Source organism: Cervus canadensis, chromosome 6, assembly GCF_019320065.1.
Source record: "Cervus canadensis isolate Bull #8, Minnesota chromosome 6, ASM1932006v1, whole genome shotgun sequence".
Classification (NCBI taxonomy): domain Eukaryota; kingdom Metazoa; phylum Chordata; class Mammalia; order Artiodactyla; family Cervidae; genus Cervus; species Cervus canadensis.
The window spans coordinates 36,721,418-36,743,242 of record NC_057391.1 but is presented as its reverse complement, the minus strand read 5'-3'; the positions used below and the strand labels follow the sequence as shown (position 1 = coordinate 36,743,242).

The window sequence follows — 21,825 nt, the reverse complement described above, 5'->3', positions numbered from 1 at the left end:
CTGCCGATAGTAGGTGGTCTGCAGGACACGTTGCTTTCCTTGCAGCCCTAGCACCATCTCTCAGTGCTGCCATAAGCAGGATGTGTGTGTCAACTGCCCGAGAAGCCCCTGCATTCCTGATCTCTCCTCTCCTCAGCCAGATGCTAATTTTGTTTGATTGTCCATTCCCAGTCAAGAAGAGAGCCTGTGGGTCCCTTTGGATATGTCTGATCTGAATGTCACTCGAGGTAACAGTATCAGTCACACATGTTTTCAAGCTTCCTACAGCTCTGGGGGCTGGAGTTTGCTTCTGACCTGCCCAGCAGCCGGGAAGATGCTTTGCCACCAGGTGGCCGGGATCCACCGGCACTCGTATCTTTGGCCCTCTGGATACTGCCAGACTCATCATCTAAAATCTCCCCGCTTCCTTCTCTTCCTCTTCCTTTCTGGACGCGCCTAAATTATTCAGACCATACCCATGAAAGAGAAGACAAAAATCACTCTGGCGCCCCCTATCTCCTTCTTAATAGGGAGGACTAAAAGGCTCTCGAGTGCTTCCAAAGTCCGTGTTAGGAACCGAATCTGCGTGGGCGACGGCGCTCCAATTGCGTTTCTGGCGGAGGTCGGAATTTGGCTCGGTCCCTTGCAATGTTTCCAAGGGAAGGTTCGTACAATCATGACAGTCCCTGGCAGCCGCTCAGCCCGGGACTTCGGGCTCCACTCTCCATTGGCCAGCCATCCGTGTGACGCTCCGGAGGCGGGGCCTCATCAGCTGTTTGCGGGATGCCCCGAGCGGGCGTATTTTGGAAACAATACCGCGCGGTGCAGAGTGGCCTCCACCCGAGCTTGCCCGCCTCCTGCCGCCGCCGCCCCTGTCTGCGCCTCCCGCCGCCTGCTGCTGCCCGGTGAGCGCCTGGGCGGCCAAGGGCCGGGCGGAGTTGGATCTCACCTCCTTGGGGAAGTGGGGAGAGGATCGCCCTGCGCGTGGGGGCCCGGGAAGGGTTGGGCAGCGGGTGCCTGGAGTGACCATGGACTGGGGCACTGTGGTGTGGGAACGGGGTACAGAACCCACATGTAGGTGCGCTGCTCCACGAAGGAATGTGGGGCTAGTAGCATTTGAGTCTCTAATGGCTTGGGTCCAGGTGGGCAGGGGAACCTGCGCTTCCCCGCTGAGCAGATCTGGGCGCCCGAGAATGGCCCGGTCTCTGGATCTGACATTGGGGTAGGGCAGGGAGTTGTGGGACGTCCTACATCCCTGCGGAGTCTGAAGGCTCCTCTCCTTAACAGCTGGGCTTTTCCCCCCTCCTTCCCAATTGAGTTTGGGCGCCAAGCCCCCGAGTGCTCGTCACGCTGGACCCTGGCACGGAACCCTGGCATCACGACTCGGAGGCCGAGATTCTCCCCTGGAGTCACCCAGGTCTGCTGTGTGTTGTGTGAGTGCGTGACTGTGTGTGTGTGTGTGTATGTGTGCGTTCCCAGATTTTAGCCCTCGAAGAGGTTCAGAATGTCTGGCTACTGCCTTCTCCTAGGAGGAGGAGGAGGAGTCTGAGTTCAGCATCCCTGTTAGCGTCCTTAAGGGCTGGGATGGCTCCAACAGGTTTTAGGTCTCCTTGCTAGGACTACTTCTCTGGTAGTGCACTTAGGAAGTGCCCTCCTGCTGCCTGTTTGGACATCACCTCTTCAGCTCGGGGGAAGGGGAGAAGTCTCTTTACTGTATCCCAGTTTGCACTTGATCTTGCCCAGCACCCCTCTGAAGGCTCCCACCTGCAGAAGAGCCATCTGTAGTTCCTGTGGAGAGTGGGAAGGGTCCCCCTAGGCTGGCAGACCCGCACCCTCTGGCTGCACCTCCCCCACTGTCCAGTGCAGGCAAGGGCTGAACTTTGGGGCTTTGCTGGGAGGGGGTGGGAGAGGTGATAAGCTTCAAAGGAAAAGCAAGACAATGACTGCTGCTTGCTATTGGCTTTGGAGGGCCCCATCTTAGGTTGGGATTGCCAGCTTGCATAGAAGAGGTGGAAGGGCAGGAGGGGAGCCCCTGCCAGGTGACTGAAAGGACAGCGTTTGGTCCTTTCTGCAGGATGCCTTGTTTCCTGGCACTGATAAACTAGTTCTCTCACACCTTTTAGGAAAACACTGTCCCAAGAACACCATGTGCCTTTTTTTGCCATCCAAATGCTCAGGGAAGAGGTCAGGATAGGGACCATAGATAGCTCAAGGACAGGATGGGATGGAGGGAGAGTTGAAGCAGGTGCCTTAAAGAAAGCTTGCATTTGAGAAAGCCATGATTCTTGAATTAACTGAGCTTCCTCTAAGTACTTTACCAACCCAAAGACCATTTGGCTTGTTCTTCAAGGGCAAGAGACTGGAAGACAGAATTCCCAGGGGACCTCTAATTGACTCTGGCAGTGACAAACACCATCTCTCCGTATCCTTAACCATTCAGGTGGTTGCTTTTCTGACTGCCCCAGGGACCCTGAGGGGTTCCTGGTGTGTGTAGGGGACTGACTTTGAGCGCAAGAAGCTGGGTGACTGCAAGCTCATACTTCCAAGAGCCATCAAGTGGCGCAAGTGGAACTTCTTTATCACCAAGAAACTCATATCAACAACCTGAGTTCAGGCCACAAATGAAGTCACAGAGAGAGGGCTGAATTTCACTTCCTTCTATGAGGCAGGTTGTACGCATCTCAGGTTCGGCGCTGGCAGGAATGGTAGGCTGTGGGGAAGGATTTGAAGTTGTGGAGATTAGTGACTCCACACTGAGCTGGGGAATTCTGGGCACTTTGCTGGATGCCGGACCTCTCCTCTCAGCTAAGCTGTGGTAGGCAGATAGATAGCTCTACTCTACTGAGAGGGCAGCTGCAATGACTAACTTGGGTTTTTCTCCCCCTCTCTCTCCCAGGACACACTCTTACCACATCGTTGAGCCTGTTTGTTGTGTTGAGCAAGCAGCGGGTGGAGACTAGAGTCTTGGGCGGGGCTTAGCAGGTTTGGAGGGAACCTGGCTGGGCTGGGATTGCTGGCTTTTGTTTTTGCTGCCCAGCCTGGAGCTCTGCTCAGACTGAGATGAGAACTTGATGGTTACTCCTCAGGCCAGCAAGGGGGTGTGTGTGTGGTGAGCACTGTGGGTACAGCCAGTCACAGCACCCTCTGCCCTCCCACAGCCACTCACAGAGGCTAGTCTTGTTGACATTTCTCCAGGTACCCTCAGTGCTTGTAGCAGCTGACCATACCCCTGCTATGGCTGAGAGTCAGTAGCAGTCCAACTGTGCCTGGGTCAGAAGGAGGCTGAGGGGAAGGTGGCTCCAAGTGGGTGCAGGGAAGAGACATGGAGGATCCTGGAACTGCGAGGCACCCCACATTTGGGGGCGGGTTGTCACCCTTGGCAATGCTTTATCTGTAGGGTTGACTGTCATCAGTGCCTGAGCCCACTTCTCCACATAAGAAGGGGGAGCAGGAAAGAAGGAAAGGGAGGGAAGTCCTTCCAGGTAGAGCCTGGGTGGGGGCAGCCTCCCGGATGCCTGCATTGCACCCTCACAGGGGAGATGGAGCCACCCCAGTGTGTGGAGGAGCTGGAGGATGACGTATTCCAGCCAGAGGATGGGGAGCCGGGGACCCAGCCCAGGAGCTTGCTCTCTGCTGACCTGTTTGCCCAGAGCCAGCTGGACTGCCCCCTCAGCCGTCTGCAGCTCTTCCCTCTCACGCACTGCTGTGGCCCTGGGCTTCGACCCACCAGCCAGGAAGACAAGGCCACCCAGACTCTGAGCCCAGCTTCCCCGAGCCAGGGTGTCATGCTGCCTTGTGGGGTGACTGAGGAGCCCCAGCGACTCTTTTATGGTGAGTGCTCTTAGCCTCAGGACTCCTCCCTTAGAGACTGGGGGAAAAGAGGGGACTTTCCCTCCCCAAACCTGCTCTTTGCTATTTCCTTCCCCAAATTGAGCAGCAGGGGCTATTGATCCCTCAACTCTTCACCTGCTGTCTCTCTGCTCATATACTGCTTTTTGCCTGTGCTCCTCAGGCCACAAGCAGGACAGATTGCCTTGCCATTTTTCTGCTCATTTGTCCCTTCCTGGAGGGATCCTTGGATCCCTGGTGTCTCCTTGGGCTGGAAGAAGGGCACCTGGGTTTTGGCTTTTACATATTGTGGCCTGTTGAGTGGCCCAGCCTTTTGTGTCGTAATAGTGATGTACCTTCCTTAAAGTGGCTAGTGTTGCCCTGGAGAAGGCTGGGGGATCTGTGACTCGCTGTTGACACTGAAGGGGAAAACCCAGCTTGTTCTGGGAGAGAAGTTTCCTGGAGGCAGAAGGTCCCCCGCCCCGGTTGTCACTTGGGACTTTCTGTGTTTGGAAGGGGAACTGGAGAAAGAGGTTGGGCCTGCCTAGGCTCACTGCCAGCAAAGGGGCTGTTTCCAAGGCTCAGTCAGATAAGACCCCTTCTTTTGTGGGCTTCAGTGGTTGGTTTTATTAGCAATTTGCCCTCCTCTGGCAAAAGGGCAGGGTTAGATAGCCAGTGTTCTTCATTTAGCACAAAGCTTATGGAGGGAAGGGTGGTTCAGAAGCTATCTTGCTGGGTCTGATGGAGCTGATTGAGGAGACGCTGCAATTATTCCCAGAAGGAGCTGCCCTGTAGGACAATTCAGGCAAAGTAGTTCTGGCAGGAGTCTGAGAAGATGGATAAGGCAGGCGGGCCGGGAGGAGGGAAAGACGGGAGCAGGCGGGCGCCCCTAGCGGCAGCTCGGTGACCAGCACTTGATCAGTGGGGAGAGCAGGTCTAGATGTCTGGCCTGGGGCTGGCTCCAGAGAGCAGCTTGGCTAATCTGTGGCTCAGAGTCTTCTCTCCCTATGTTTTTGTGCCACTGCCCAGAGCTTCAGGACCTGAAACCAGCCTTTCTCTGCTACACTAAAAAGTGAGGTTACTTTCTGATTTTCTTTCTCTGTCCCTTGCTCTGCTCAACTCAGGATCTCTGGAGAGCTGCCTCTTATGTTTTCCTAGAGAAGAGCTTCAGCCTGCTACTACCATATGAATAATGAATAATAAATTGTGGTCAAGCGTAGCTGGGTAAATAAGGACAGAAGGTTGGCAAGTTCAGCCACACTTATTACCTTTGCCATGGCACTGCCAGTGAAGGGAGGGCTGAAGGGAAACCTGGCATCAGCTTTCATACTCTCGGGCAGCAGGCAAGTCAGGCTGTCCACATTTGGCAGAGTGCCCTGAGAAAGGCAAGCTCAGTTCCTCTCCCTTCCCACACTAGAGTCTACCCTTGACCCCGGGTCTTGACCAGGGGTGGCAGGCATGGGGAAGATGGGGCAGTGGTGGAGCTTGCTGAGATGTGGGCCCTCTGTCTTTACAGGCAATGCTGGCTACCGGCTCCCCCTTCCTGCCAGCTTCCCTGCAGGCTTGCCCCTTGGTGAGCAACCCCCTGAAGGGCAGTGGCAACATCGAGCAGAGATACAGATTGCCCGAAAACTCCAGTGCATTGCAGACCAGTTCCATCGGCTTCATATGCAGCAAGTAGGCACTGGGTCTTGGCTGGGGGAGGTGGTGTGCATCTGCTGGGGCTATGGGGCTGGGGCCTGCCTCAGCAACTCTGTCTCTGCCAGGCCCCACGTTTAAGGCCCCATGTTACCGTGATTCTCGTGGACTGGAAATCGAGAATGGGCCTGGCTGGATGAGTGCTCTTGCTCTCACCTCTCAGATCCAAGTTGTTTATCTGCCCACTTTCAGCTCAGGCCCCTGGGAAATGCTCCGATCTCTTCTGGAGAATGGCGTAGCTTCTTGCAGCCGTGACTGACACACTATCTCTTATTGAGTTCATCAGTGGGAGATGGTCCCTTGCAGACCTCAGGGGAAGATTTTCATGGTGCTGAGGAAAACTGGACAGTCGGAGGTACCTGGCTGCCTTGCAGTGGGAAATGGGTAACCAAGGCCTGGACGGGTCTGAGTTGGGGAAAGTGGTGGAACCGGTTGTAACCCGACACTTTCCAGCTGGGGAGGCCGCTCCTCATTGTCTCTGTCTGGAAACCAGGGCCGGGACTCTGGAGAGTGTGTACCTCAGAGTCTCTCCAGACCAGCGACCGGGTGCTCGGCGGGCAGCCTGGCACCAGCCCGCCAGGGCGGAGCATCGCGTGTCAGTGGAGCTTGTGGCAGAGCCCATCAACAAAGGCGGCGGCTGGCGGGCTCGTGTGGAGGAGCCCTCCGTGCCTCCGGGCTGGAGGCTGCCTGGCTCTGCAGCGGCAGTCTGGCCCGGCCCCTGGGCACTTAACCCTTCCTCCCTGGGCTGACTTTCTGGATGGCTGCCAAGGCAGGGAGAGGAGCCTGAGGCTGGATCCCTGCTAGGACAACCACCACTGAAGCAATGTCATGCCACCTGGAAATGAACACATTCCCTGCCTCTGGAACAGTGTCCTTGTGTGTGTGTGTGTGTGTGTGTGTGTGTATCTGACTGTATATCAGGAAATCAAGAGAATAATTAATCCACCATGATTGGGCAGACCCTGAGGTTAGACAGGGAAATTCAGGTGACCAGAGGAGAGCTATTGATAATAGGTTTGACTTGAGGACCAAAGCATGGCCAGCACCTGGCAGGCGGTGGTGTGGGGAGACAGAAATTGAATTTAGGTTTCCTGAGATCCAGCCATAAGGGGTTAGTCTCTGCCAAGGTGAGAGTCTCTGCCAGAGGGACACGTGGGGCTAGACCTGGTCCTGGTGGGTCCTCCAGTCCCTCAGGAAGGGAGGGTGGCCCTATGCTTAGGTAATAAGGCAGCCTGGCTGCCTCCTCTGGCTCCAAGCTCCAGCCCCTATTCCCTCCTTTGATTGTTCTGTGGAAACTTGGCTTAGAGTTTTCCCTTCAGTCCACTCTGATTCTTGATTTCTGCCTCTTGGCCTTCTTCCTACCCATTCACTTTGGTTGTGTAGGCCTGTGGTTGGCCTGAGCTTGCAGCTCCTAGCCCAAGTGCTGCAACTGAGAGGACACAGTGGCTCTGGGTTTCCTGGACTCACCCGGGGGACTACCTGGAAGGCAGTTTTCTGCATTCCCATTAGACCTGATCTCTCTCAACAGTTGTTTCCCAGAATGTTCCGCCATCCACTGGTGAGCCCTTATAGGCTTGGGAGCAGGCTGGGAGGCCTCCTTTGCCCAGTTGAGCCCTGGCACAGGACTAGAACTCAGCCCAGGGCCATTTCTTCCCAACTCAGTCCCGCACAGGAGAAGCTGGCCCTGATCCCAAGGTCTGACCCTGCCCTTTGCTGTTTGGCATCACTGACCCAGTGCAGAGCTGTCTCTTTCAGCTTGGGAGGAGGAGGGGCAGAGCCACAGAATGGGAGGAGAACTAGAGGAGAGTCTCCCCAGCTCTGCACCTCCTCCACTGCTGGCTCCTGACTTCCCAGTGCCCCTCACCATCCTGCCAGCTACCTTCTCCTACTGTGCAGTGGCGGGAGGCCGGCCAATGAGACCTAGAGCTGGTTTTCCCAAATTTTCCATCGCAAAGAGCCAGGCTTTTTGTCCATGGGAGTCTTCTTACTTTTATCCCCCTCCTCCCCACTCACCCTGCTCACTTCCCTGGGAGCCCATCCTGTGGGAAGGACTGGGATCATGGCCATGGGCAGATGGAGTGCTGGCATGTTGTAGGGCCTTTTAGCAGCTAGTTTTAAGAAGTGAGTCATTTTCTGAACTTGATTACAGTATAAACTAACGTCTAGATATTTCATATCCACACAAAACTGTTGTCACTCTTACATTCTTATCCTTCATCTTCTTTCCCTATTCCTTCCCCTCATCTTTGCAAGCAGGACACTGAGGCATAGGCGTGGAAGTAATTTAGGGTTAAGTCTCGAGGCTTCAGATACAAAGTCTGAAGACCCAGGTTTGAATGCCTGCTCTGCCAGCTACCAGCCACTGGGAAGACACTTGATCTGGCAGAGCCTATTTCCTCTTCTGTAAATTAGACCTAATGTCACAGAATTTGATCATGAAGATTCAGTGAGAAAATACCTATCTGAGTTCCAGGCACACAGTAGGTATTCTTTAATGCTTGTCTCCTTTGTTGCTATAATCCTGATCATCCCCCACATTTGTTCTTGTCAGTTCAAAGTGCATCTTCCAGCCTACCTGTCCAGCTAGTCCCTAAGCAAAGCTGCCTCCTATGGGCTCCCTTCCACCTGCCCTGTTCAGAGAAATTGGCTTCCAAGCTATTCACTTATGGGCCTTGTCCTTGTACATTTCTCCTGGGGGAATGACGATCGGTCTCCATCATTGTGGATTGAGTTTAGATAACCAGGAAAGACAACTCAAGACACAGTAAGAAGGTTGAAGGGGCCTGGCCATCTCCTCTCTTCTCAGGTCTGGGAGGGTGTCCCAGGGCCAGACAGTGGCCATGGGTCCCCGAGTCCTGTAGGGAAGGTGAAGCTTCTGCCTTTTGGCCCTGGTTAGGTACCTCAGTTATTCTTTTTTTTGGCCGCATTAGGCTTGTGGGATCTTAGTTCCCTAACCAGGGATTGAACCCATGCCTTCAGCAGTGAAAGCATGGAGTCTTAACCACTGGACTGCCAGTCATTTCCAGTTATTCTTTTTCTATATGAGGGGAAGCCCTAGGAGATGTGGAGCACAGGGAAGGGTGTGATGATGGTAGTGAATTATAGGATGGCATTATGGCAAAGTGAGTGTGTCAGCATGACCCTAAAGGCAACATGCTCCAAATTCCCCCAGTGCTGGTTATTGCGGGCTGGAAACTGTCCCAGCATGTTTCTCGAGGAGCTTGCTGGATGGAGGTCTAGCCTGGCTACCCATGTAATCTGTTCAGGATGGCTTCTCTGGACCAATGGGCAAGGATTGGAGACAGAAGCTGTGCTTGCTGTCAATGCTTTGGGTCTCCAAAGCAGCAAGAGAGTTGGTGGCAGGGTGAGTGGAGATAAAAAGCCTTTCCAAACCTGGTCACACACCCCTAACTTCCTCTGGCTGGGTCAGGAGTGAAAGATTCCCCTCTTTGCTCCTTTGTGAGCTTGGTTTAGCTGCAACACGTGATCTATGGTGGTCTGGTGACCTTAGCGTACCTTGACCTTGGCTCTGTGATGGTGCCTTGGTGTTTCTTGTCTGTCCAGCTTCTTCAGGGAACGTGGCAGTACAGGTTTACTTCCTCCCTGTGCTCAGGGGCTGCTCTGGCCCAGAAGGTGAGTCCCAGCTTCTTTCCATTCCCCTTGCCGTGGTCTCCTCCAGCATGAGTCAAAGAATGGAAAGAAGCTGGTGTCCTCTCCCCTTAGGAAAGTCTCCTGTCCCAATGGCACCATCTTGAACTTTGTGGGGCATTTCTGGGCAGTGTTAAGAAGCCAAGAATCTTTGGGGGGAAAAAAAAAGTGGCTACTGGAGACCATTGAGTGAGTAAAGCTATAGGAGAATTGAAATTCTTGTTGGAAATGGCTTTTTCACTTGGACCAGGAGTGGCTCCATTCAGAAGAGTCAGATTTGGAAATTCCCTGAAGAGTAATTAGGCTTTATGGAAAATGAGATCTGAGAAAAATTTCAGCCACTCAGTGGAAACCATCTTTAGTTGCAAGGTCAGAGAAAGGATCCTGGAGTTAGACATAAAGTCTGGTTCAAGTCCCAGCTCTGTCCCTTACGAGTTCTGTGTTCATAGACAAATCATGTAACTAACTTATCTGAGCCTCAGTTTCTCATACACACCTTGCAGAATTGATGTGAAAGCCCTTTGGAAATTGTAATATGTTTAACTATGAATTCCCTGGTGGCTCAGTAGTAAAGAATCTGCCCACAGTGCAGAAGACCCAGGTTCAATCCCCAGGTTGGGAAGATCCTCTGGAGAAGGGAATGGCAACCCACTCCAGTATTCTTGCCTGGGGAATCCCATGGACAGAGGAGCCTGGTGGGCTACAGTCCAGGGGGTCGCAAAGAGTCAGCCATGACTGAGCAACTAACACACAATAACTATTAATGCCTAGACAATTTAACACTTCTGAAAATGGGTTTTAGGGTTTTGTTTGGACCTGGTTTTGGAGTTCTTCAGGAACTGTTTTGGAAGTTGTACCTGAGCTGGTGTTTTCCTGGTTTATTAACTAGTGACTTCTCTGCCAGCAGCCTGGATCTTTTGTTCAGGGAGCCCCTCACTGCTTCCTGACCCTTTGGGATGCTCTCCTTGTTGGTGAGTGGTTTTCTGAGTTCAGACTATGCCTAATAAAGTTGTTCAGGCTCTAGATGGGGAAGCCCGGGGCAGGAGCCCCGGAGATACTTTCTAGGGTGAGAAGGGTCCCTAGGAGCCAGCCCCAGAGTGGGAGGTGCCCCTGGGACAGTTCCTGGGGAAGAGTGAGGCTGGGGGAGGGGCAGTGGAGAGTGCTGTGCGTGAGAGCCAGTGCTGGGGCTTGGGGGCCCTGTGTTTGCTCTGTGGCTGGCTCTGTTTATATCGCTCGCTATATTTAGCTTCTGAGTCATCAGCGTGGCTGACTAGAGCCGAGTTCCCCACACAACTCTGCACCTGACTACTCTCTCTTCCAGGAGAAGGGCCTTGTAGTTCCGGACAGTCCATTCCCTCCCCACCAAGGCAAGCCATGGGGATGGGGTTGGCTTGGGTTTTTTTTTTTTTTTTTCCCCTGGGGCAGGGAGGGTGATGGGAGGGAGGGCTTTGGAGGAGGCATTAGAAAAGAAAGACAAAGAAAAAAGTCTGGTTTGCCTTTTGATCTGTGTCTGGCAACCAAGAGGGCATGTTCCATGACCAGTACAAAAACAGCCAGTGTGTGGGGTGAGGAGAAAAGTCTGGCCTTAGGTGCTCAGCTTTCCCATCCTGTCCAGGGAGTGGCCCTGGGCGGGATGAGAACAGTCAGCTGCAAAGGCCTCAGGTCGGGAGGTAGAGCCTTGGGGGTTCCTTCTCCCACTCCTTGTAGACCCACAACGGGCCTGCCCCCTCCTCACTCCCCTCTCTCCCTCACTTTTTAAAAATAATTATTTATTTTTTAATTGAAGTATAGCTGCTTTACAATGTTGTGTTAGTTCTGCTGTATAGCAATGTGAATCAGCCGTATGTGTCTCCCTCTCTTGTGACCAGAGTGCACATACCCCTCTTCCTCTCTGAATTCTTAAGAAGCTGCTCAGTAGTTTGAAGGAGCTGTTCTCAGACTGGGGAGACAGAGCCATCCCTAGGGGAAGCTGGGTCAGGGCCTCGGTGCTTCCTGTCTCCAGGCCACGGAGGGGCAACCCAAGGCTCTGGGGCATGGGTGGCAAGCACAGCCGGATCCCCCACCCCCAGGGACTGAAGCTGGTGGCTCCACTTATGTTAGAGGAAGCCTCCTATCTTGGACTGAGCTGGGCCCAGGCTGCCCTTTTGGGAGAAGCAATTGGTGTTGCCATGGTGGCGACTGGTGGCTTCAACGTCTGTTAGTGCTGCTGGCTGAGGAAGCTCTTGGCGAGAATTTTTTTCCTTTTCCGTTTTGCCACGTTGCTCGTTCCTCGGTGTCTGGGTCAAAAGCAGTCTGGGACAGGAGGCCCACAGGGCCCATGGGGCTGCCCCGGGAGTCTCAGAATTCCTTGCCCAGCTTGGCAGCCTGGAATTCTGAACCCGGCTGCCTCTGGCTGCCATGGCCCATCTCAGAGTGAAAAGTCAGGGATTCCCCCAGAACTTCATGAGCCTGCCTAGAAGATAGTGCTCCTGGGGCAGGTGCTCTGAGCTGAGGGTGTTGAGGGAATTGCTCCACAAAGTCGAGTCTGGACCAGGTTTCCCTTGTCCTCACCACGGAGTGGGGAGCTGCTCCAGGTAGCCATTGGCCCAATGCTTTACAGATACTTCTCTCATTAAGCATCACAGCAACCTTGTACTTCGATACCTCATTACCCCCATTTTATTGGAAGCCGGGGCTCCAAGAAGTGGGGTAACATGCCCATGTGACACTGTTGATCCTAAAACCATGGTCTTCCCCTCACCTACCCCTGCTCCTCAGCAGGTGCAGCCCAGAAGGTAAGAATCTGATGGAGCTCCCACTCTCCACCCCGGCCCAGCTTTGCCTCCTGTGAAACTGAGTTCTTGCTTTTCTCCCCTTCAGACTGTAAAATAATTGAAGACAAGGCTTATACAGCTTGCTTATCTTTGTGTCCTTCGTAACTCTTAGCTCAGTTGGGTACCTGATAAAAGTTTGCTGAATCAAACAGAAACATCTTCCTGACTTCTTTTATGTGGAATTTTCCTGAAGTCTTCCTTAGCTCTGTATTCCTGTTGTCAACAGCAAGGCTTTGTGCTTCAGCCTCACCGTGGTCGGTTTAGAGTTGATGGGGAAAGGAAAGAGGTGTGGTGGGAAAACAGCATTTTATAGAGAGTGTATTGCCCTATATTTTAAAAGAAACTGAGTATGGTTTCAGACAAGCATCTGAAGTTAACATTTCAGGCCAGTTTTAGCTTTATTTCTGTTTGATCTTCAGTTAGCTCTGCCTCTGAAAGGTTTATTGTCTTTCTAGTCCACAGCATCCTTACTAGATAGTCAGTGATCTGGAAACAATTTCTTTAAACATACTAAGGGGGGGCAGTTAGGTGGTGATTCTCTTTGAACAGTTAATATCATTTTCATAATGTGAATAAATACACTGTAATATTTTAGTGAAAGAACACAGCTCTGGAGTCAGGGATCTGAATCACCCCCTCCCAACTAACATTAGGGGTAACTTTTCTGAGCCTCTGCTTCCCCATCTGTAAAATGGGATTGAAAATAATACCTGCCCTTCCTATGGCCCAGATTTTTGTGAAGAGCAAAAGAGATGATAAGAAAGCATTCTAGGTATGAGACTGTTATAAACTGATCTGTTTGGTCAATTTGCATTTTGCGTGTTTGGTTCTTTGAAATCAGATCTACAGTGTAGCTTTGCTCCTTGCCCGAATTCTTTGGGGTGAATTAGCTCTTGCTGGAGCATCTGGTACACCGGTGACACAGAGTCCCCAGAGGGTGTGAATTGGATACAAAGCGGGGAGAGACGGAGGGAGATTCTTATCAGGGGAGGGCAGGGAACACTCTTTGTGCTTAGAGCAGGGGCCATGTGGGATGAAACAGAGTTTGATATGTGTAATACAACCTTGTCAGACACTGCAGCCAGCTCTTAAAAAAAAATAAAAAAGCCTTTAATAGTTGGGCCTCTCTCTAGGCAAGAGGCTGATCCTATCACTTCAAGTACATCTTCAGACCTGGCCAGACATCAGTTGTTCCTGGCTTCAGACAAGCAGGTTATCTTGGAATGCTGACTTTTCTATAGTCAGTGCAGCGTGCTTGTTGTATACCTACTGTGTGCCCTACATGTTCCCCGTCATCCAGGATGAATGACCGGGTATTCAGTCACAGTGCCTTGCGCACAGTGGGGTGACTCCAACACTTGTCAGCTGACTGCCTTCATCCGCTGACCACAGAAGGAAAGTGGGGCTGAAACGAGAACCCCAGGTCTCTCATCCTGGTTGTGCTCTCTTAACTGAAGAGAGCATTTTTATCCACCATGTGAGGACCCCTTCCTTTGGGGCATTCACCTCGATTCTTGCCTTCTGTGCCTTGGTCCTACCTTCTGGACCAAATTTGAGAGCTCTGGTGTACACTTAAATTCCCATCAGCTTCCCAACTTCTGAGCCCCAGTCTTCTACCCCTGAGGACACCCTGCATTCTGGGAACCCCCATTCTTTGTAGATTCCCAAACTCGAGGGGTCCCAAGCAGCTTGGGAGAGCTGAGCCTTGTGCCAGGTGGTTAGCACTCACTGGTCTCAGGTGATGTGCCAGGTGCCTGAGAGTCAGGGGCCAAGCGCACTCTTTCCTGGTTCCCTTTCCTTCTCCCTTTCTCCCCCACACCCTCTCCTGGAAGGATCCCGCTCTGGTGTTTCTTGGTGTCTTTGTGGACCTAATCCTGTTCAGTGAATGTTGGTGGCCTTTCTTCTTACTCTTTCTCTCCCTGGCCTCCCTTCAAGCCCTTTTCCTTTCCTTTCTAGTCATGTCCTTTTTTAAAATTTTTAAAAAACATTTTATTTATCGTTGTTCTTCATAATCAGGGCATTCTTTGGTTCTCTTACTATGTGGCAATTTGATGTCCTTTCAGAAAAGGGCCTTCTGGGGCTTGCCCTGTGGCAGGAGAAGGCTCAATGGGGTATGTGTGGCATTGCTCATGCTCGCAGAAAGGGCTGCTGGGGCAATAGATGGTTTCCCAGGCCCTGCTCTTGCTGTGTCTTACAGCTGCCTGGGCAGCCTGCTTGACCCTGTACTAGGCAGCCTGTTCTCCAAGCCCACCCAGACCCTCCACCAGGCTGGATTTAGTTGTTGGAGCTCTGAGTTATAATCCTGAAGGTGATTGTGGGTGACAAACTCCGAATCACCAAGCTTTACAGTTGGAAATCACCTCAGTGGTTTCCAAATGCCTGTGTGGCCTGGCTGCCTTAGAAGCACCTGGGCAGGATTAACCTCCAGCTTCGCCAAGTCATTATTCTGGTGGGAGGAGATTGAAAGAGACTAAAGAAAATACCAAATCATGAAATGTTTTCTTCTAGGCTATAGGATCATGAGTGATTTTATTTTCTCCTTTCTAATTTCTTGTATTCCAATTTTTCTACAGTTGTATTATTTTTATGACTAAAATAGACAAGAGATATTACTCTGATTTAAAAAAATGTCACTCAGGGAAGCATTTCAATATACAAATTCGTGGGCCCTTCCCTGAAGATTCTGCCCCAGTTGTTCTGGGCGAGACTTGAGGACTCTGTATTTACAATAGCACCTCAGTGGATTCTGTGACATAGCAGGTATGGGAACCACTAATACCATACCTGCACTTCACCTATGAGGAAAGGGAAGACTCAGGCTGGCTGGTGAGAGAACGCAGCAGACAGGTCCTCTGATTCCAGGCCCCCGGGAGCCACCCACTGTCCAGAGTGCCTCCTTCCTGATTCAGGAGCCCTGAGGCCTGTCCCAGGCAGAGGCACAGAACCTAGGACCTTCCTAAGGCTGGTCCCTTGTGGACCTAGGCCAGTCCGTGTCTCCCAGCAATGTCTCCACCTTCCAGTCTAATGCCACTGTCTTCTGGGTCCCTAGGACCTGCCATGATTAGAGTGAGGATTCTTTCTTGCTTTATCTGCAAAGACCATGGGCCCAGGAAGTTACCCAGAGCAGTAAGTGGCCTCCATTAGGGGAATGGGGAGAGATTGAGGCCTACGGAGATGGCATTGGTTCAGGCCCCAAATCGTAGAACTGTGATCTCCCTTCCTTGGCCCTTGAGCTGTTTTGAGACGATTTAGAGAACAGGAAGATGGAGGGCCTGCTCTGGTATAAAGGTAAGTGGTAGCACTTGGAGCACAGTGGTAATGAGTAAGGACATTGCTCTAGGGCCAGGTGGTCTGATTTAACCCAGTCCCTGCTACTTACTAGCTATGTAGCCAGTTGCCTAACTCTCTAAATGATCTCATCTGTAAAATGGGCATGATAGCATATACATGTGTCATAGGTTGTTGAGAGGATCAAAGGAGCTTAATGTGTGTAGAGCAGTTCTTCTAATACTCTAATGTGTCTTAAAGTCACCTGGGGATCTTGTAACAGATTCAATAAAGACTTGAAAAATGGCCCATATAAAAAAAAAAATCTTAAAAAAAAAAATGCATTCTGATTCAGTACACCTACGTGTCTTATAAGCTCCCAGCTGATGCTGAAGCTGCTGGTCCGTGGACCACACTTTGAGAACCAAGGACATAAACCAGAACCTGACACACTCAGTTTACAGTGACTATTTGGATTGTGGTTGTTATTGTTACTTGGCCTTTTCAAAGAGGCACCTGAGGAGCCTCTAAATTCCAGCAGACTGGCCTCCCTAGAGACCAGTCTTTTCCTGGATTTTCCTCCTGTTCCACCCATGACCTTTGCACCTGTCCTGGGTAGCAACTAAGGAGGGGAGACAGGAGGAGGGGGTGCTCTGTCCAGCTGCTGCAGGCAGGCCTGAGTCTTCAGGTTTGCAGCTGAGTCCGTTTTCACGCTGCTTTACTCTAACCAGATTTTGTTAAGCCTGGTGTGTTTCCTCTTTTTACTCGTCTTTGTTTACAAAACACAAGGAAGCCATCAGTCTCTGCAGTCTGCCAGGCCTCCTCTGTGGCACACCCTGCCTTCCCTCCCCTTCCTAGCAGGAGCCGTGCCTCCAGCTTTCTGGGTTTTCCAGTCTCCCCTTCTGCAGGGAAAAGAGCAATGCTGTTGCTACAGATGGGGGGTGTGGCTGTCGGGGGGGATTCAGATACGTGACAGAGCCCTGAGGTCAGCCTCAGTTGACATCTCACCTCTCCTCTCTCTCTGTGGCCTCCGGCAGGGTGACAGGGAACCCAGCAACCTGCCCAGTTGCCTGGGGACAGGTCAAGGGGGGTCAGGGCCTGATGTCCCTGGGAAGCTCTGGGAATCCAGGAGCTCTGGGGACTTACTTTCCAACTCTGCCACTGACTTACTCTAGCCTCTTCTCAGCTGACTGGGAGTTGCCTGGTGGGGGCCGGGGCTGTGGTTAAAGACTGCAGGGGCTCCAGCTCCCCCTACACACGCACACCTCACATAAACGTGATTGCTGCCCGGGCAGCTGCAGCAGTCCAAGTCCAGCCTCTGTGCTGGCTCCCTTTTTGCACACTAGGTTTTTATTCCCCTGTCCACTGAGAACCCCGTGGAGAGGGCCCCAGCCTCGTCCTCCTGCCCTGGCAGATAAAGAGAGAACAAAGACCGCCTCTCCCAGCACCCCTCAGTCCCCTCCGGGCCTCTGCCAGTACCTGTGTGGGTGGGGCACCAGCCACAATCCTGTGAGTCACTGACCCCTGACCTTTGCCCCAAGCTTCCCTGCCTGACAGTAAGACCTGGGATAACCTCCAGAGAGTAGTGTGCATTCTTTGTTTTTGTTTTGTTTTCAAGTATGTTCTTGCTTAACGTTTAATTGGCTCCAGTCAGTAGGAAAGCGCTCCAAGAGGGATTATTTATGGCTTACTGTCAAGAGCAGCTATAAAAAGGGCAGCGCGGAGCTGAAGATGCTGGGAAGGGAGAGAGGGCAGGCGCCCAAGTGTGTGTGTGTGTGTCTGTGTGTCTGTGTGTGTCTGTGTGTGTGCGTGTTTGCACTGGATGAAATCAGATTTTTGCTGCCTCAGCAGTGTGGTTTAAATGGAAGATTAACCCTTTGACCTTCACAGTGTCAAATCACTTGCAGATGGAGGCTCCCCCCTTTTCCCCCTTGTTCTCTGTGTTACTTTGGAGTTGGGGGAGAGAGGGGGGCACTTCTTCTCTTTCTTTCTGAAGAAAGTTTGTTGTTCGTGCAGCTGAGGTTTGAGGAGCTCAGGAGCCAATCTGATTAAAAGCAGCACTTGGCTAAACTCTGGAAAAGCCTGCAAGCAGGGGAAAAAGTTTAATCCTCTTGTGCACAGTGCATAAAGAGCCTGGTCTTTTCTTTTTAACGTTCACACTGCAATTGTACATGGAGAACTCTGCTGTCTCCCCCTCATCGCCACTTCTCATCACTCCCCCAAATCCCCCATGTCCCCGAGTTTGTTGTCCTGATGGGATTAAAGTGCTGCTCTGGGACGTGTGGATCTGAACTTCTGCACTGGAAATGATAAGCTGTCATCTAAGGTCGCATTTAGGAGTTACATCGTCTTTTTTTTTTCTTTTAGCACCAGCAGAACCGAAATCGCGTGTGGTGGCAGATCCTCCTCTTCCTACACAACGTTGCTTTGAATGGAGATGAGAACAGGAATGGGGCAGGTCCCAGGTGAGGCTGGGCTGCCCCCTTCGCATGGGCACCATGGAAGGACATCGGCGAGGACTGATACTGCGTCTTGTGAAGTTGTTGTTTTGTGTTTTTATTTTTAAAATTTCTCTGTGTACATAAGACATACCCAAGCAGGACCTCTTTCCCCGTTCAGGGCCTCAACCAGGAGTGGGGGCCTTCGTCAAACACTGTTGAAATAGAGGCTGGTGTGTCTGTGACGTGGATCCTCCTAAGGGCTTGGACAAGTAGATCCTTCTGTCATCGGTTATTGAAGACGACCAGGTAGTGATCTCCCACGAGTGGACTGTAGTTTTCCCACAGGAACTTAAGAGATAGGAGCCTGGATTAGCCTTGTGGTTCCACCAAACCTGTCAGCCTTCCACCATGAATGGAGCCCCTATCCGACGGGTCACACTGCTTTAACCACCCCCCTGCCCCCCACAGGGCCTCAGCCAGGGGCTTTCCAGCTGTGCATGGCAACTTCACTAGGTCGGTCAGCCAGCTCCATGTCTGGGCTCTCACTGGACCCAGCCATCGCCCGCCCCAAGGGCTCAGGGATTCTTACCCAGCCCCTGTCATCTCCAGCAGACCTCAGGGAGGGTTGGGTTTCTCCATGGACCCTCAAAAAGTGCCGCAAAAATGAACCAAACTTCTGGGTAGGCCTCACGTCTGCCTTGGTCCCACTTGGAAGCCCAGGATTGGTCCTGAGGTGCAGAACCACTGCCCACTCTGGCTGCCCAGGACTGGCTGGATGTCAACCATGGAGGAGCCAAATAGCCAGTCAATGTGCTGTAGCCAGCAGCTGGTGCCTTTGTCGGGTCTTCTTTTCAAAGAGCCAGCCAACAGACTGCGTCCCACCCCCAACAGCAGCACTCTAGGGCCGGAAGAGACAGGACCGGACTGTGGAGGTGCTGGGAAACCAGGCGGCCATCCCACCCATAAGAGTAAGCCCTAGAGGAACCCAGACCCCTTGGTTTCCTTGGAAACCAGTTACCTCCTCCCTTTTATCCCCATTCCTTTCTCATACCTAGTGGGATCCAGGAAGAATCCAGCATAGTGGCTTTGTCAGCTGAAATCTGTCTTTTAGAGTAACAGACTGTGATCAGAGTGAGGAACTGTCAAAGCTGGGTGCACATTTCCCGTCTTCCTTCAGCTTCCAGCCAGGCCAGAAAGGCAAGCTCTGGAACTCAGCAGGATCACCACTGCCTCTGAACTCCTTCTTTTCTCTCCCTGCTGTGGCACTAATGGAGAGAATTTAAAGCAGCCTGCCTGGCAGCTCTGAGAACAGACACAGGGAATCTGAAAAGATGCAGGGAATCTGTTAACTAGACACCTAGAAATTAAATTATCATTTTTTCATATGTGAGCAAAGTTAACATTGGTGCTAACGGTGAAGCAAGGCCCGAAGAAAAGATGGCTTCCCTGGGCAGAGAAGGCCCCAGGGCTACCCAAGGAAACTGGAGGAGTCCAGAGCAGACTCTCATATCTGAACGAGTCCCAGCTCCTCTGATTGTGCAGAGAGGAGGTCTTCATTACCGTTGAAGGACGCACTGATCTGGATGTACGGTCAGGCAGGTTGTTCACTGCACAAGGGCACCGGCAGAGGAAGGGGATGGAAGCTAGAATCTAGCCCATGCTCTGCTCACTAAGTTGTATGCCCTAGTGTCGGGCTGTGTCCACTTACAGGAAGGGTGCCTTTCCTAATTTGCACAAAGGTGCCCTATGAGCTCACAGTGGCTCGAAGAAGGACTTCAATCTGTGCATCAGCCTTGGTTTTGTTCTGCTTGGATATTCTAGAGGTATTACCTACCTATTCTTGGCCAGAATTGTATTCTCAGGGTGTGTACCATGGTTTGTCTGCTAAGAAGATAGGTTCCTTCTTAAAAGAAGGAACCCAGGGAACAGGCATGGAGACTGGTGCTGGGATAGGCTGACCATTGTGAAATCCAGCCTTCTCTGTGGGTCTTCACACCATTTTATTGATGTGCATGGGACATGTGTTATTTTTCCCTCTCCTGGACCAAGGCTGTGACTGGCAGGGTGCCGGTATACCTTGAGTGGCACACATAAGAAAACAGGATTATTTTTACCAGCCACTTTTACCTCCTCTTAGCAGACTTTCCATGTGAGCTGAGTTAGAGCGCAAATAAATGGTCCAGGCCTTGGTGCCTAGGCAAAGCCATTGGCCTCAAGAGACCTTGCTGGGCTGAGCAGGATGTCCAGTGGCCTGTCCTGAGAACTGAGCCCACAGTTTGAGAAGCTCAGTTGAACATTGCACCTGGGGCTGGGTAGAGGGTGGTCTGACTGCACTGTCTCCATATTCCATGAAGCCAGGAGCTAATTCACTATCCCAAGCAAGCCAGAACCAAATGTGAAACGCCCCTCCTTGCCTTCCCGCCAGAACCCAGCAGGTAGAATAGGCTGTTTTTAATTGGTGTAGTGATCTAGACTGGCCTCTTCCCCCTCTGCCTGGTGACTTGGTCTGAACATTCCTCAAGTTCAACCTCAGGAGACCCGTCCCTGCCCCTGGGCTCCCTCTCCCCAGCCCCCACCCCCAGGAGCTTGGCTGTCTCCAGTGAAGGGGTTTAGAATCAGTTAGAGGGAGGGAGAGTCTGACCTGGCTCCTGACCTGTAACGGACAGAAGACTTGTGGAGCTTCTGTGGTTTGCTGAGGGTGGGGTTCGGGAGAGGGACTGGAAACTCTTCCCTGGTAGGAATTGCCCTGGAGGGAAGGGAAGCCTGATGTTCAGGGTCAAAACAACTCTCCTCATGAAGAACCCCAGAGTAGGGGCTTCTGGAAGGTGGTAGAACTAGGGAGGGAACCCCCTCAGGCCAGCTGTCTGACTCACTCAGACAGTTCCTGGACTCAGCTGGGCCTCTATGTTTGCCTGCTTCAAAGCCTGGGCTGATGGAAGGCTGCCCCTGGGGCCTTTTCTTGCTTAGTCCAAGGATCACCTTCCTCAAGCTCCCAGGGCAGGGGGCTTATGTGACAGGCATGTCCTGAATGCTCAGAGGGGCCCAGCTGACTTGTCTCTCTGTCCCCAGTAGCCCAGCCTCATCCAAGGATGGGTTGGACATGGCAAGGAGGGACATGGTCCAACCAGGGCCTCCTCCACTTGGGGGCTGGGGAGCCACTGTGATTGTCCTGGTTAGCATGCAGAGAGTTCTGATGAAGTGGGGTGGGGCAAGTGAGGGATAGCAGAAGCAGGCACATTGGCTCTGTGGGGGCTTCTGCACATTGGTGCTGTAGGGTCCCTCTGTATGTGGGTGGGGACAACATGGTGAGAGACAACTCAGGCTGACTCCTTAACTCATTAGCCTGTGAAGCCTCCTGGGGACACTGAGCAGTGGGTGTCCAAGGCTGGTGGGCACTTTGAGCCTTGAGGGAACAGCAGAGCAAGCCATGCGCTTCACAGATGTATCAGCCTCTTGGGCTGAAGGTGCTGAAGGCTGCAGGCTCCTAGTCTGCCCTGCCCTTCTCTCTGCTCAGCAGACCAGCGCCTCTCCCTGCTCTGTGAGCATCGCCCAGCAGGTTGCTCCATCCCTGGGTCCACAAGGTCTGTGGGGGGAGACCTAGTGAGAATGTAGTATTTTGTCCCTCCCAGGTTAGCTGTCCTGGGTTCACTGTGCTCTGCCTCTGGGAGAGAGACAACAGAAGAGAGGGAGGGGATGGGAACTCATTGTTTCTAAACCTGTACCGAATATTTGGCTTTGTGTTCTTCACATGCATATATGTGTATATATCTTTATCCCCATCAATTGGTACAGTTTTTAATAAAACCATTTAAAGCAAAGCTGGTCTTTTCCAAGGTGTAGTCAAAATGCAAGGGGGTCTGTTAACGGATTAGAGATTCCCAACTTGCTTCTCCCAACTTGCTTCTTACTGCCCTCATGAGTGACACCCCACCCCCACCACCCCACCCCCGCCCAGGACCCCAGCTTTTGTCAGGACTTCCTTTCCCTCTTAGGGTAGTGAAGAGACATTCTGATCACACAAGAAGCACAGCAGAGGCCCCATGAAGTGGAAAAACACAAACTTTGGATCCAGACCTGGATTTGGATTCAGTTCCAGCCTCCACCAGGTGAATGATCATAGGCAAGTCAAATAACCTTTCTGAGCCTTCAGT

The 21,825-nt window shown here is 52.2% G+C and overlaps 1 protein-coding gene across 4 annotated transcripts; it reads left to right on the top strand.

Moving 5' to 3' along the window:
• Positions 1-745: 745 nt before the first annotated feature.
• BMF (Bcl2 modifying factor) lies at positions 746-21,492 on the top strand. 4 transcript variants are annotated; one of them, XM_043471445.1, is made up of 6 exons: positions 746-884; positions 1,267-1,396; positions 2,876-2,961; positions 3,514-3,810; positions 5,324-5,484; positions 17,601-21,492. In XM_043471445.1, exons 4-6 carry the CDS (start codon positions 3,519-3,521, stop codon positions 17,700-17,702), a joined length of 555 nt encoding a protein of 184 aa, XP_043327380.1. In that variant the 5' UTR covers positions 746-884; positions 1,267-1,396; positions 2,876-2,961; positions 3,514-3,518; the 3' UTR covers positions 17,703-21,492. The 4 variants fall into 4 exon arrangements, with proteins under 4 accessions (XP_043327380.1, XP_043327379.1, XP_043327381.1 ...); XM_043471444.1 differs by lacking the exon at positions 2,876-2,961; XM_043471446.1 differs by lacking the exon at positions 2,876-2,961 and having other exon boundaries at positions 763-884; positions 1,298-1,396.
• The last annotated feature ends 333 nt before the right edge of the window (positions 21,493-21,825 follow it).

What these genes read in the sequence shown, in the direction of transcription:
- BMF (XM_043471444.1), top strand. Translation starts at nt 3,519, where the DNA reads ATGGAGCCACCCCAGTGTGTGGAGGAGCTGGAGGATGACGTATTCCAG. An exon ending in GCCCCAGCGACTCTTTTATG is followed by an intron (nt 3,811 to 5,323) that starts GTGAGTGCTCTT and finishes CTGTCTTTACAG; the next exon opens with GCAATGCTGGCTACCGGCTC. An exon ending in ATCGGCTTCATATGCAGCAA is followed by an intron (nt 5,485 to 17,600) that starts GTAGGCACTGGG and finishes TTTTTCTTTTAG; the next exon opens with CACCAGCAGAACCGAAATCG.